The sequence below is a fragment of the Sebastes fasciatus genome, chromosome 20 (genome assembly GCF_043250625.1).
Source record: "Sebastes fasciatus isolate fSebFas1 chromosome 20, fSebFas1.pri, whole genome shotgun sequence".
NCBI classification, from domain to species: domain Eukaryota; kingdom Metazoa; phylum Chordata; class Actinopteri; order Perciformes; family Sebastidae; genus Sebastes; species Sebastes fasciatus.
This window is the reverse complement of record NC_133814.1, coordinates 7,751,919-7,767,298: the sequence shown is the minus strand read 5'-3', so window position 1 is coordinate 7,767,298 and position 15,380 is coordinate 7,751,919. Positions and strand designations below refer to the sequence as shown.

General features: G+C 42.2%; 1 protein-coding gene across 4 annotated transcripts in view; it reads left to right on the top strand.

The window, feature by feature from the left end:
• Positions 1-15,380, top strand: part of ca10a (carbonic anhydrase Xa) — a 381,374-nt gene that overhangs the window by 221,636 nt on the left and 144,358 nt on the right. For all 4 annotated transcript variants that reach the window (XM_074620663.1, XM_074620662.1, XM_074620664.1 and 1 more), the window contains one exon: positions 10,043-10,185. In XM_074620663.1, the coding sequence (XP_074476764.1) occupies positions 10,043-10,185 (143 nt within the window). The remainder of the gene's footprint in view (positions 1-10,042; positions 10,186-15,380) is intronic.

The window sequence follows — 15,380 nt, the reverse complement described above, 5'->3', positions numbered from 1 at the left end:
CTCTCTCTCTCTCTCTCTCTTTCTCCCATTGCAGGCAAATTTGCAACCCAGCTTCGCGTCAGCAGTTACAAAAGGAAGGCACTTTTTTATACTTTTCTTGATGCTCGTCCAAGAAATTGATGTACAGAATGCATCTGGGTATTTGGGAGAGAGAGAGAGAGAGAGGCTGTGTGTCTTTGTGTGTGTGTGTGTGTGTGTGTGTGTGTGTGTGTGTGCACTTTGCTTTTCTCCAATTCCCTCCTGTTTCCCAAAGACTATTACTCTAACTTTTCATCCATAGCCAGTTGACAGAATAAAGACATTTCATTAAGGCTATCTGTGCGCCGAGGCCTGTTTAATGTAATGCATACCTCTTGCAGCCGGCCACACCGGTCTTCCTGTGTGCATGCATATGTTTTTCTTAGATAGTCATTTGGGAATAGTTGCCTTTTACTTTTTGTAGTTGTAGCACAGTGTCTGGTTATAGATATACTTTCCTGGCTTGGGTGCAGCCTCAACCCCCTTTGGGCGCGTCTGCGTACGTCCATATAATGCACTTCTCCGAAGCCGCTCTCCATTAATGAGAAACTGTGTCCCTCCAGGCTTCGGATGTATAACTACATGACTATCTGTGAGATACTCGGCCGTGGAAGTAATTAATGTAGGGTTTAATTGTCCGGCGAGCGTCTCCTCAGACCTTGGATCCCACCTTCACCGCAACCCTGAACTCTAATAAGCCCACAGGGACGACCCAGCGCGCACCTCAGACCCGGCCGAGGCAGCCGCATAATTAGTCTGCAAACACGGCCTCACACACCCACGCAAGACTGAGGACTGAGCAGTAAGGCAAGATATTTATGTGGAAAACACCTATTCTGTCAAACTAAATAATGTCAAGGCTGTAATGGACAACAGTGTCACATTCCTCCTCATGGACGTAGATTCCACTATTTACCCAAATGCAGTTCTGGTGTAAGGTACGCTCAGTGATGAGGAAACAGAATATGGAGAATAGGACCAATTTAAAGTGGGTGATTGATTGATGATTTCCTTCTGAAACCCAAAACCGTCAAGCTGGTTTTAAAGGTTTTCTTTTAAAAAAATTGCCCAACAATTTTCAGTCCCGTTACCGATAGCGATACTTTGGCTTTGGGTATTGGCCGATACCGAGTACCGATCAGATACCAGTAATAAGCTGTATTCGTCACTGTGTGGAAATGACTGTGATCGTTCTTTTATGTGTAAGGCAACATCAGGCTTGACTTAAACATTGCTCTCTTAATTTTGTAAAAGTAAATGTGACCAATAAATACATAGATATACATTTATTTAATTGTTCTTTATTGTTAAAATAATACATTTTGCACACCAGCAACTTGGTAAAAAAATATTCTAAATTAACAGGAATTACAATTAAAAAGTAAACCTTTCTAATGCAGCAACACATTGGTCAAAACTTAAACAGGAATATAAATTCCAGTATATAATGTATAAAGTATATAAACACAGAACTGAATAGAATAGATCGGCCCCGTTGTCACCGATACTCGATCCAGCTATTTCAGTCATTATCGGCCCGAAATCCGATCTTGTATCGGTGCGTCCCTACCATTTATCATAGCCAGAAACTGTGAAAGCAGAACTTATCGTCGGATTTTAAAATTTCCGACGGCCCTTGAACGAATCATGTGAGACGAACGCTTCCGTCAGAAAAAAACCCAATCGAATCTAAGCTTAAAATCGTTATATTTCATCAAAATCATTCTATTCGACATGTCTAATTTAAAATTTCTCCAAAAATAAATCATTCGAACTAACCACATCCTGGAAAATAAATAAAGTTCTTCGCTCCTTAGCGCAACCGGGAAGCCATGAATGACTCTGCTGACACCAACAGTCGCGTGACAAAAATTCAGCGAAACTTCAACTTAAATGCAGGCTGTTTAAACCGGAGCACAGAGAGGAGGAAGAGAGGTTGTAAGTAGAGCTTGTAAAAATGTAGATGGTTCAATATGTATAGCACGTGGAGCTTCAATTTTTTCCAAAACTGATAAATGCTTGTGGGCACTTGGCAAATATTATATTTATATATAGATTCCACTGTTTTACAGTTTTTGTAACATGAATTTTCAAAGAAATTTGGGGGGGCTCCAAACCTCGCCTAGGGCACCAAAAAGGGCTAGAGCCGGGGCTAGAGCCGGCCCTGTGTTTACCTCTACAGTATACATTATGTGAAGTTAAGGAGGAAACACTAGCGGAGACACTGTTATGGACCTATAACTGTATTCTCCTGTGCCTGTATACTACAGTACTTACTGTTTGATAGAGATGACAAGTAGATGCAGTATGCTGCAAGAGGCTGGAAATGGTGATCATTGTTTTAAGTTGTCTGCTCAACTGCCGCGAATACTGTTCACTCTTCGCCTTATTTTGCTAAAACAAGCCCAAACCATATTTCACCGTGTGCGATCCTAATTGCCGATGGGGGCATTTTGATAAGGAAGTTGTGATGAGGACCGGCCATGAAACAGAAGCCTCCCACCCTCAGTTGCCCTTTTCACTCGCACATTACACGTCATCCACTCTGTCCGACATCCGCGAAAGGCCACGCCATATATCCTTGTCCACTTTTACAGCTCGCCAATAAGAAATGAAAGTGGCTTCCAACGCTCGCGAGCCCGCCTAAGTGAAATTTAGGAGGTACCGGAGCTATAGGAGGGTGTCTTGTGGAATATTGACGGAGGTGCTTGTGCCTCTGTCAGCAGTGAGTGATGTCCCTTGCCGCTGTAGTTGCATTCAGGAATCTATCAATGGCTAATAATTATGTGTGCGTTCACGACAAGGGGCCCGGGTTTAATGGATCGATTCGCTCACAGTACAATTCCCATCCTGCACATGGATTTCCTGTCATTTTCATGAAGACTTTTGCATCAGAAGAGCTCTCTCTCTCTCTCTCTCTCTCTCTCTCTCTCTCTCTCTCTCTCTCTCTCTCTCTCTCTCTCTCCCTCTCCCCAGAAACCTCCCTCCCAGATGAAACGTGTAACTTCCTTACTCAATGCTACCTTTTAACAAATGATGATTCAACCCATCTGTAATGTGGTTTTCTTTCCGTCTTGCTGTTGTGTACAGATAGTGACGGAGTACATTTTTTAGCAACGGCAGGAATTGAACTGAACAGCACTTGCTGGGTGGCTTTATCATGATGTGCTAACACAGTAGCGTATGAATGGCTGGTTCTCATTGGTTTATGTTTGCCAGAAGTGAGGATTTTATGTCCCATGGTACAACATGGTTTATGGATCATTACCAATGCAATTTATAGCCAATCAAAATTGCATATGATTCCAGATTCACAGGTTTTTATTTTTCACATGCAATATGTGCAATGAAATGCCAGGAGGAGTCCTCTTGAGGCTGTGCTAGAATAATTATTAGAAAAATATGAATTAGAAAAAAGAATATAAATACTAAAGAAAAATTTGCGATTCTGTATCTACTTATAAAACAAGGAATCTCTGCATGTCTGTGTCCTTCGTATATCTCAAGAACTGTTCATCCGGTCGACTTCACACTTGTTGGGTGTATTGGTGGGGACCCATGGACATGCAGTCTCGAAGTTGGGGAGCTTCGACATGTTCAATATAAAAAAAAACTTTGAATAAACAAGGGAGCAGCCCTCAGCGCAGCAGTGGGGTTGGGCTTCAGGGCTCTGTGGACTAAGTCGTCCATGTCGTCCACAGCAGGCCTGTACAGACCGTCGCTCATTGACTGCACATCAGTTTTACTGCTGGATGCTGGATATAGTAACGTTACAACCAAAGTCTCCTTCGCTTCAGTAGAGTCAACGAGCGATTAATGGTTCTTCAAACTGCCACGCCCTGAACGAGCACATGCTCCGAACTGCCACGCCCCGAACGGGCACATGCTCCCAACTGCCACGCCCCAAACGGGCACATGCTCCAAACCGCCACGCCCCAAACGGGCACATGCTCCATACTGCCACGCCCTAAACGGGCACATCCTCCATACTGCCACGCCTCGAACAGGCACATGTTCCCAACAGCCACGTCCCCAACGGGCACATGTTCCAAACTGCCATGTCCCCAACCGGCATATGCTCTGAACTGCCACGTCCCCAACCGGCACATGCTCTGAACTGCAACGTCCCCAACCGGCACATGCTCCGAACTGCCACGTCCCCAACCGGCACATGCTCCCAACTGCCACGCCCCGAACTGGCACTGCGCTAGTATGTGATAAGATAATTTACATGACTAAAGTGTATATTGGCCAGGTGTTTAGGTGGACTGTGCATTTTTTCCAGTATATAAAAATGTAAATTATTCATACATACTGTTGTAAAGTAAATTATGATACATTTTAGAAAACAAATAAATAAATAACAATGTTGAGATTCAGTCTGGTATCTCTCGGAATTGTGTTTGGATTGAATGCACCTCAGCAACTCATGATTTAGGGCAAAAGCTGTTTGTCGATTCCAAACCATTCAGTGAGCTCTGTGACTTGTATGGAAGCATTTTGTGATAAGCCTTTTCTCTGGTGAATGGAGGGAGAGTTCCTGTTACTACTCCTGTAGCAAACCCATGAGCTCCCCTTAAGAAATTTGGCCTTTTCACGCCCATGAAGTAGCTTTAGCTGCCACTGATACGTTACACAGAGCTCGACAGAACCGCCAGAGACTCCTCCCGCATCTCGGTCAAACACTTCAGTGCTCCGAGCTCGAGAGGGCCAGTCTGCCAAAGTTCATCAGGCTCATGTACAAGTGGCAGAAATGGAGAACGATTCAAGTGAGCGGCCGGCGGCGACCACACATCTAGTCCCATGCCGCTGTTGCTGCCCCCGCTGCTGCTGCTGCTGCTGCTGCTGCTGCTGCTGCTGCTGCTGCTGTTGCTGCTGGACTGGCAGACAAAGCTGCCGCCACACTCTGCTGACATGAATAAAATCAGCAACTCGCCTCCTGGTGTGTAAGGACTCTGAAAGTCAGCATAATGTACAGCATTGTACTTGAGGTCAAGTTTAAAGGCATATCTCAGAAAGCTATATTTACTATTTTTCTGGTGCTGTGCAGGTCGAAATATATAGATTTTTTTTTTTTTCAAAGTATTGACAGCTCACAGAAAGAACTCCCACCTTTAGCAGCATTACCAAGAAAAGCTTTTTATTGCAGTGTGACTCAGTGCCGTGTGACTAAGGTCCCTACAGTATGCCATAGCTTATGTCTCACCACCCTGTTATCTATAGTGGACCTTTTTGTCATCTGTCAGTCAGTGAAGGATCAAGTCCGGATGGTTATTTCAAAGTGATCTGAAACATAAAATGAGATCATTTTTGGTTTTGTATTAAGGCCTGCTAGATTTAGAGATTTTTTAGTTTGATAAATAAGAGGTAAGCTTCAAGGAAAGTCTTTTATAAGCAATGAAAGGCCCGGGGTATGTATGTTGAGCCCAGCTTGTGACCTCATGACCTTCAAGTGGATTAAAGAAACATGAAAAGGATTTATTGTTAGTCCACATTTCCTACATCACATTCAAAACCAGATATTCAAAAGATTCAACATTTTATTATCTATTCTGTGTTGCTTTAAGTGGCTTCAATGGTTATTCTGGTTTATTACAACTTAGGTGTCATTGTGTAACGTAAATCATCATTCCTATTGGTAATACTAGCATTGTATTCACCAAGTGCTGAATCTAGAAACGCAGAGAAATCCCTTAATGGAAGTCCACACAACAGCACTCGGACGATCAGAAAGGTTGGAAACAGACACCCAGGTTAGTAGGGCTGGGACGATTCACATCTCTCCCGATTCAATTTCTATCACGATACTTCGATATGTATTGCGATTTTAAAGTATTGCGATTCTACGAGTATTGTAATTCAATATTAGGATTTATTAAAATTTTTGTTAACTTTTTTAACACTAGACCATAGGAAAAAGTTGAATCATACACTTCTAGTGACTTTTACTTTGAAAAATATCTAAAATAATAGTGTAAAAAAGTTTGATATTCAGCATGTACGTAGTCAGAGATGTCCTGAAGTCAAATATATCAGTCATTGTCAGGCATTATTTATTAAATTTTTTTTTCCAGAAACCCAAAAAAAGACATTTCCCTCACAAATGAGTTGTATTTTCTGAGGGACATATAAGGGGACATATAATTTGTTATATTTCTGGTGAATATAATCCAATCAATCTTATTTCCATTTATGTATTTTGTATATACAGTTCCCTTTTTTAACACCTTATTTTGAAAACCGGATGTAGTCGCACGTGTATACTTCCTCTTACCGCCAAGTCCTTCTCTAGCTCTCCCGTCAGCTGCGTTCTCTTTATACATCCATTGTCAGCTCCATCGGGGCCGTTTGAATGCATTTAACATAAATGTCAGTATATGGGTGCTCTACAGTTGTAGCGTCGGCCCATTTGACCACGGAGATGAGAGTGACAGATGGCTTGATCGCACATTACCGAGATACGATAAAATTTCCCGTCCATGACGGAGTTAGCATGCAGCTTTAGCCGTGATGTCCAGCTCTGCTTTTCCTGACAATGTGTGAAACCCAAAGTGTTTCCATACTTACATACTGTATGTGTAGAGTTTATCACTCTAGATTTAAAATGTGAGGGTGCAGGTCGTATCCACGCCGACCCTCCGCCGTTTTCGACGTTCTGGTTTTGGCTCGCTGCCAGCCGTTTGACAGATTCGGAACAGGACTTCCTTCTACCTCCGCATAGACTCAAATGAAACAAATAAATTGATTCTGGCATGAAAAAATCGCCATCAAAATCGTGAAAATAAAATCGCGATACATAGGTGAAATTATTTTTTTTAATGCTAAATGCAGTACCTGTGAGGGTTTCTGGACAATATTTGTAATTTTTTTGTTTTAATATATTTCCAATAATAAATATATACATACATGTGTCCACTTCCACGTTAATAAGAGTATTAAATACTTTGCAAATCTCCCTTTGAAGATTAATCTCGATGAATTAGTTGTCCTGATGTGAATATAAGATATTTAGCGGTGCAGCTTTAAGGTAGCAGCTCGATCACTTGTGTTTTGCTGAGTTACTTTAGACCAATTCTTTCTGCTGATATTTATTAATCGTGGGAAACAGCGTGAAATCTGCACACACACCCCCAGCTGACACCGTGTTCATGGTGGAAAGGGTGATGGATGTTTCTCTTGACTCCGTGCTTTTATCTGAACAGTGATGTAGTGCTTTCTCCCCAGAGCGTGTCTGTGAGCACCGCAAACCACTGTAAATGTAGGACTTGTTGACTTGCCGAGGTTCAGCTCCGAATTCACGCTGCCGTGTCTGCTTCCCACTGATTCATCACGAATTTGCATTTTTTTCTCTTCAAAATTTTCCGGCAAAAAAATCTCAGTGGAGACACAATTCCAGTGACTCATCTCCGTGTAATACCGTGTTCCCCAAATGGGAAAAATACAGCTTTAGGCCTCTGGCAGATATTGTAGTGGCGATAAGCCTTCGCCTCCCACCCTGTTGAAGAGATGGAATTCTTGGTCCCCGCTGGCCAAGTCTTACATAAGAGAATGACTGGCTGAGATGCCCATCACACCCACAGTGCTGACATCCTCTCACTGTGCCATCCTGTCCTCTCAGTCTTCTATGTGTTAGCTGATTATAGGCTCATTCCACTTCTCTAATACTTCCTCTGTTCAGAGGGAGGTTTTGACCAAATTGTTAAAAGTCACTGCGGATCAGTTTCGCCCACTAAGCGTCGTGATTCTCACCCCGGCAGTCTAGGACTAGCTGCTGTATCTTCAAGATGGATGGATAAGGGCACATTGGAGCCTATAATGTTCAAAATTAAATGATTGGTGGTTCCTAAATATAGGTGAAGAATGAACGCTGCCAAGTATCCAAGGTGACTGAGTCCTTCTGCAGGATTGATAAAGAGCTTTTTCATTTTGTTGTTGTCACAATTCCTGCAATATTTTTCAAACCATTTCATGCATAAATTAACTGTTTTTAATTCCTCTTTAGGCGTGGAAAATAAATAACCACGTCCACTCAGGTGGACATAGAGTTGGGTTGATTTCTGGTGTTGCCGGTCCGGTCCAGTGTACGAGCTTACACCAGTTAGATTTTATGCCAACCGGTCAAACTGGCATTCGTCATTATGACTCGTTCTGGAAAATTTAAAAAGTAGCCAAATTTGGCAACCTGTGCCGACGGCATCACGGCGCCAAATCCAGCTTATATCGCATTAGTAATCAATATGACAATGTCATCAACATAATATTACACAGGTGAGGCCACGCCAAGCCATTGCCGTTGACTTCGGAATAACACCGGCAACATGAAGAAGAAATTTGGAGATTTGCTCCGGCTGGTGGGCGGTGCTTGGTATTTCCTTAACTGATCTCGACATGGCTGTCGGGCAGGGTCTGAAATTAGCACCCAGTAAAATCATCAGGACACCTGCCACTTTGGCAGGCAGGGAAAACGCTGGAGATGGGATTAGAGAACCGCAGTTGTCCAATTACCTGGCATCTCATGCCTCCGTGACTATCGATTCCTCTTATTGATTCTTTCCCACAGTTACGCATGCACAATGACGCATATGCACGCCGTATCAAATTACAACGTTATCATGATGTGTTCAAATGTTATCTCGTAAAATTATGTGTTTGGCGAGAAACTTGAATAAATCCAGTTGTTTTTTTGGAGATGTTTTCACAGCAATATAAAATATATAATAGAGAGAGAATTATGACCTGTTTAACTTCCTAACACTAGCTCTAAGCAGTTTGCCAAGATTTTTTTAATCAAAGCAAATATTTAAATAATAATAATCATTCGAATTGTGTTTTTATGCCAAAAATCGCTATAGATGACAATAACATAATACAGTACAGTATTGTGTACAGTACCTCCCAGCCCCCAAAAATAGGGGGCTCCCCCGGGAGATATGGTGTAATTTAAACACTGTAATTTACCATGCATATAATGTTTTTTTATGTCAAATAAATTGAACATTGAATGACAACACATCTCAAATTTCATTCCTTCATTTAGTGCAGAGATTTCAAAAGTGGAAGATCAAAAAAAATACTTATAAAGTTAATTTCAGACCCTGCTGCTTGGTCACAAACGTTCTCATTTTACAGCTAAACAGTACACTACAAGATGTTTCTGAAAACATTTGAGTCGAGAAATAGGCATTACAATAACAGAATATTGATTCATATTTGATCAGCGCTGCCTAGTTTTGACCGCCTGATCGGAGTTTGTGAGTGATTGACAGCTGCTCAGAGATGGCAAGGCTCCAGATCACTTCTGACAAGTTGTGTGAAATCTTGCAGATGCCATTAGGAGCACCGAAGGACACAGAGGAACATGATTTTCTTTTCAGATTACCTGTCTCGATATAGTGACTGTTTTTATAAAAATAACTTTTTTAAATCATATTTGCTCCAATTTCTACCCAATGCTGCTTTAAGTACTTTTTTTATTAATATATTTATCTGCATTTCTTTCACTTACAATTAGCACGTACTGTATGTATGCCATGTATGTGTATTGCCTATACTGTGCATGTGTGTCTGCATACTGATTTATGTATTTACTACACCCCTTGCACCAGGTTTGAGCCATGCAATTAAGATATTCTGCTATTAGAAGTTTCAAAACAATACATTTATATCAAAAATGAAGTATGATGATGAGGATAATAATAATGATACACAAAGAATGTAAGAAATCCATGTCAATTTTAGAATTTGAAAAAAGATTACATTAAAACATTAAAAAAAAATTAATTTAGTGTCAACCTGTATAGGTCCAAGCCCGGAGTATTTCTACCGGCTTTCAGAAGCCCCCACATCAGTCGAGTTCTGCTAATTACATTTCTCCTGCTGTGAGTCTGGCAAGGTCTGAATTAAAAATAAAAAAAAGATACTGAAGCACAAACTCTGCCCGGCGACCTCTCGGAGGAACGCGCCTCTATCTCGTCGCCGCAGACGCTCTCAACCTATTTTTGAACATGTCTTTTTTGTGTTGCAGTGCCGTCGTTCTGGGGGCTGGTCAACTCAGCCTGGAACCTGTGCTCGGTGGGGAAGAGGCAGTCGCCAGTTAACATCGAGACCAGCCACATGATCTTTGACCCCTTCCTCACGCCCATAAAGCTGAACACAGGAGGACGCAAGGTAAAGACACACACAAACACGCTGTTTCTCCGTCGGATTGATGGATGCGGAGGCTTTTGTTGACTCCTCGCTATAGTCTCCATTGTGTTGCTGTTGTTTTCGCTGCTATTGTGGTTTGATACCGTGTGCATCCCTGATCGATGCTCCCGACTGCTGTTTGTTTTGGCGGCCCGACGTGAGCTATTTGTCCGACCAAACACTCTGCTGGAGATAAAACACAAAAACCTATTCAGAGATGCACAATGGTTGGTTCAAGGAAAGCCTCGACTTTATCTTCAGGGCTTTGCAGATGAAAATCCCGCAGCCTAACGGCGGATTAGTCTAACGCATACTGTTTATTATTTTCCCCACCCGTACAGTGGTGCGCCAAGGACGGTGTGTATCGGCGTTCTGCTCCATCCTGTGCCATATGACGGCGGCTAATTGGGAAGCCTTCACAGATGGGCTGCTTTCAAAAAGTGCACGGTTGCACGGGCGAGATTAATGTTCTGATTAGTTTATGTTTACGTGCCAGCAGTCAGTACAGGGTTAGCCTTGGGGCGGCGATACAGCATAATATAGGACGCAATGCAGTTTACCACGCTATGGTACACTGCTATATAGAAGTTCCAAAAATAGTCCAATGGCGTGTGATCAAATTGTGGTCCTTGGGGAGGAGTTTTATCATTAGTATAACAGAATTAGTAGGGAAAACAGTGATTAGAATGGTCACTCGTACTTTTTTCCTCGTCTCTACTTGAAATGAAAATTAGATTTTAACAATTCCCTCTTTCTGCAAAGGGCTCCCCAGCTGCTGCCTCAAGGACTCCGCTCTGAGAGCAGCTACCCTGCAGTGTGTCCGGAGTGAGGACATCACTCACATTGGCACGCTTTCACTGCTATTAGGATGAATCAGAGGGGAGTTGGGAGAGGAGTAGGCATCTCAAACATTATATTCTCAATGTCATCGCTCCAGAAAAGATCCGTAAGAGATACGCCACCTTGAGAGTGTCCTTACAGGCTTCAGTCGTTCGCTCAAACACCTAAAAACGAACCACGATGACGTTTTCTGTCTCGACGAGTGACTTCTTGCGGTCGAGATAGCAATCTCTAAATAACAAAAGAAGTAGCGTGATGTTGTTATACTGTCGCAAAATGCTTTAAAAGGAGGGGGGTTGAGATAGATGATTGAGCCAACAAAGTGAGGGACTTTAATATGGTAGAACACAGTCTACATCTTGTCTTGTACCAACAGTCATTTAACCGCAACATCCCTGGTTTGAATCTGAACGAGACGAAACTCCAGTGTTTTTTTGACAACAGTCGCCATTTTGGACTTAGAATGAGCCGTTTATACTACGGATGAACCGATTGCAAAATTCTGGACCGATACTGATGTTTAAAATAACAATCTGGCCGATAGCCGATACAGATGGTTTTATATATTTTGTTTTTGCTGTTATATATTCCCTTTTTGTGCCAGGGAAACAAATCCATTCATTATAAAACAATAACTTAGCTGTTTTAAAGTCATTCAGCATTTTATTACACTGTCTTTGAATGAGCACAAATTCAATTAAGACGAATTTATGAAACAACTTTTAATATTACCGCCTTTCAGATGAGAAATATTCTTTTTTTTTTTTTCTTTTTTTTTTAAATAACTGCTTCAAAAGCCTTTTTAGTTGTTATAGCGTACAACTACTTACTCAATGACAAGACCGTTTCAGTACTTACATAACCTAACAAAAATATTAGTTTTGTGAAACAAAAATTAAATGTAGCCATAATCTTAATGCGATTAGAAACATAAGCAGTGTTTCTTACAAATAGACTTTCCTTGGGCAGGCTGCTCATATACTGTATTAACGGACCCACCGCTATTAGTGCGATTTAGGGCTATTAGAGTGTTAGTACTGGGGAATTTACCCCCAAAAAAGTTATCCGCTGAGTTACAGATGTCTCTTTTCCAATGTAAGTCTATGGGAAAAAGTTTTTGGGCCCAATGGCATCACGTGACGGACACGGAAGTTGCAGTCCCGTCGTTTGGCCGCTATGAAAGTTGGGATCAACGACCGGCGCTCTTCCCGGGCTGCTTGGGTGGCGCGTCAGGTAACCAAGCAGGGCGAGGATCGGCACGACATCGCTAAAGAGATACCAAGACTGATAGAAGATACCAAGTGTCCTTGTAGTTGAGGGATATTCAACAAATTCTACACAACAACACAATTAACTACATTGTTTGTCCTTGTCTTTTTGAAATGAGCCCTATAACACATACAAGAAAAGTTTGCCAATGAGTTTCACGCAGTTAGGTATACAGATTTAAAATTTGGGAAGATGAGAGCACTGGTATTGGATCGCTACTCGGTATTGACAGATATCCTGATTTTAACTCGGAATCAGTGTGCCGAGAAAGGAAGTTGGATCCATGCATACCCAACCCTGACTTCTCGAGGCTCTCTAACAATGTCTACTTTGCTACTTCCACCTTTGCTCCTGATAGACCAAAAGTCATTATTCACACAGCGAGTATATCGCGTTCTCTCAGTTAAACACATTACCAGCGGCAGAACGTTCCTCTTACCGTTCCCTAACCCATCCAACCCTTCACCCCAATCTCCAAATCATCAAATTTTTTGGGCGGCTTATACCACCACACATTGACAACGCACATTAACACCCACACATAAGTCCAACTTTCTCCGTTTATCTCTGAGAAAAAGTTTCCCGGAGTCCAAAAGCCATTTTGGACTCTTTCCCTCCTCTCTGGTGTTATCTCCCCCTCTATTCCCTCCCCTCCTCTCTCTCTCTCTCTCTCTCTCTCTCTCTCTCTCTCTCTCTCTCTCTCTCTCTCTCTCTCTCTGCCGGCAGTGGCCTAAATGTAATCTGTTGTGTCTCCATCTCTCTGAGCACCTGAGCTGTCAGCCCGTGAACACGAAGCTGGCTTCACCTTGTCAGCGCTGATTCATCCCCGCTCTGTCTCTGGCTGTTTGGCAGCCAGTCAGCCTTGGCCAAACACGCCACGGAGACCGGTAAAGAGCTCCCGCCTCGGCTCGCCGCGGCTCAGCCCGCCACCTCGACACGGAGAGAGCTTAAGCCCATTTTTTGCCCGGGAGGAAAGCAAAGAGAACCCCTCCCAACCCCCCAAAAACTCTCTTACAACACACACGCATGATGAGCTCCTCTTTTAATAGATTTCCAGCGCCGCCCTGTATTGTGGCTAATGAATAGTTAAAGGGAATTTAATTGACCTCCAAAGAGAAATTTTAATTAATGACGGGGAGACATGCAAGGCTGTGCGCCACGGACTGAAGGAATCATAGTTATGTAAAAAGAGCACTATTAATTGAATATTTACTCTGCCATAGATGAGCTGCAATTACTTGAAGAGATTTTAATGAATTTAATCACTTAGCAGGGGGAGAAAAAAAAAAGTGATTTCGGAGTCCTCGCTCTCCCTCCGTGAAGTGTTCCCTTGCACATTTATGAACGGGGCGCTTATGCAACAGGATAAGATGTCTTTTATCGTGCTTTTATTTTTTCAAAACTAAATGCACAGGGAATCTATTAGCGCCGGCGGAGTCGGTGGCGGCGTTACCTCACATTTGGGGACGCTGGGGCTCCCTCCTGCTTTTGTTCTCGCGCTTTGAAGTCAGGTGCGTGCAGAGAAGCGTCGCGGTGCAAGGTGGCGTGTTCTATAAAAAAAAAAAAAGATGATTTAGTGATGATGTCTCGATGAATGGAATTCCGAGTTCAGCAAAAGTTGCGATTTTCTAAGCGTTTTAATGATATTTTTGGTCGCTTAACAAGCTCCAAAAAATGCTGCGACCCCTTCTGAACACCGCAGGGGGGTCTCGTTTCTTCTTCTACTGTTCTTTGAAAAACATGTTCCTGTTGTCCCGATCAACCGGATGAGGAAATCTGACAAGCATCGCAGGTTGATGTGGATGTGTGTGTGTGTGTGTGTCTGCTACTGGCAGCTCTGAATCTGCCTAATTACAGAGAGTGTTAGGTAGAACAACAAACAGCAGGCTCTTGGATGGCAGCTGCACGTTCACTCCGGAGGGAATAACCACATTCTCAGGTTTTGCCCAGCTGGCCGGCCGCGGCCAACCAATCAGATATCAGTCAGATAGCCAGCCAAGCGGTCGCCAAAGCTCTTTTTCTGCACGTGGCTTTTAATATCCTGGGTTTGATATAGCAGGTGTGTGGTATCACCGCGTGGAGGCCGGTGCAGTTTTTTGCTGCTCGTGTTTGTTGGGTGTTTTCCAGTTTGGCTCACTGCGAATGTTGCTGAAGGGGATCCATACATGTGCTCCTGGACCCCATTGATAATACTGTTTTGGCTAGGATTCACTGCAGCAGTTACACTGTAACCTGTGTGTCTAGTGGGGGTTTCACAACTACTCATTGTCACAAGCAATATGGTGAGATGGATGAAAAGTTGTGTCACAATAATTTAATCTATTTAAATCCATTTCAGCTGTTGAAGGGCAGCAATCATGTCAATAACTACTTTTTTTGGATGCTATATTGCCCCAGAAATAATTGCGATAAAAGATATTGTCATTTTAAGACCATTTTATGCCATTGATGTCATGAAAATATAATAGCATCATAATGCACGTACACCCTTTCAAAAAGCAATGGACTTTTAATTCTTACGGATATTCAGACTTTGAAATTGGAATGTGGAAAAAAAAAATATATATATTCTAAATAAATAAAACCTAAATAAAAAAAAGACACACAACCAAAACAGTAAATAAATTGGACTCTGGCTCTGCTAATAGAAATGTGCAAAGTCTGCGCAATGCAGGGGAAAACCTGCTGTTTATTCTGGCCCCTTGTTGTCTAAAATGTTGGTGACATTTTTAATTTGAACAAACACGTATGTAAACACAACGGGCAATATCAAGGTCAGCAAAAATGATTGACGTCATGTCCATATATCGTACGATAAGTTGATAGCGTAAAAATGATCAAGATCATGTCCTTATATCTTATGATAAGTTGATAACGTAAAAGTTATCGAGGTCATGTCCGTATATTGTACGATAAGTCGACAATGTAAAAATGATCAAGGTCATGTCTATATATCGTAAGTTCAATAACATAAAAAGTATAGAGGTCATGTCTGTATATTGTATGATAATTCGATAACTTAAAAATGATAGAAATCATGTCCATATATCGTCCGATAAGTCAAAGTC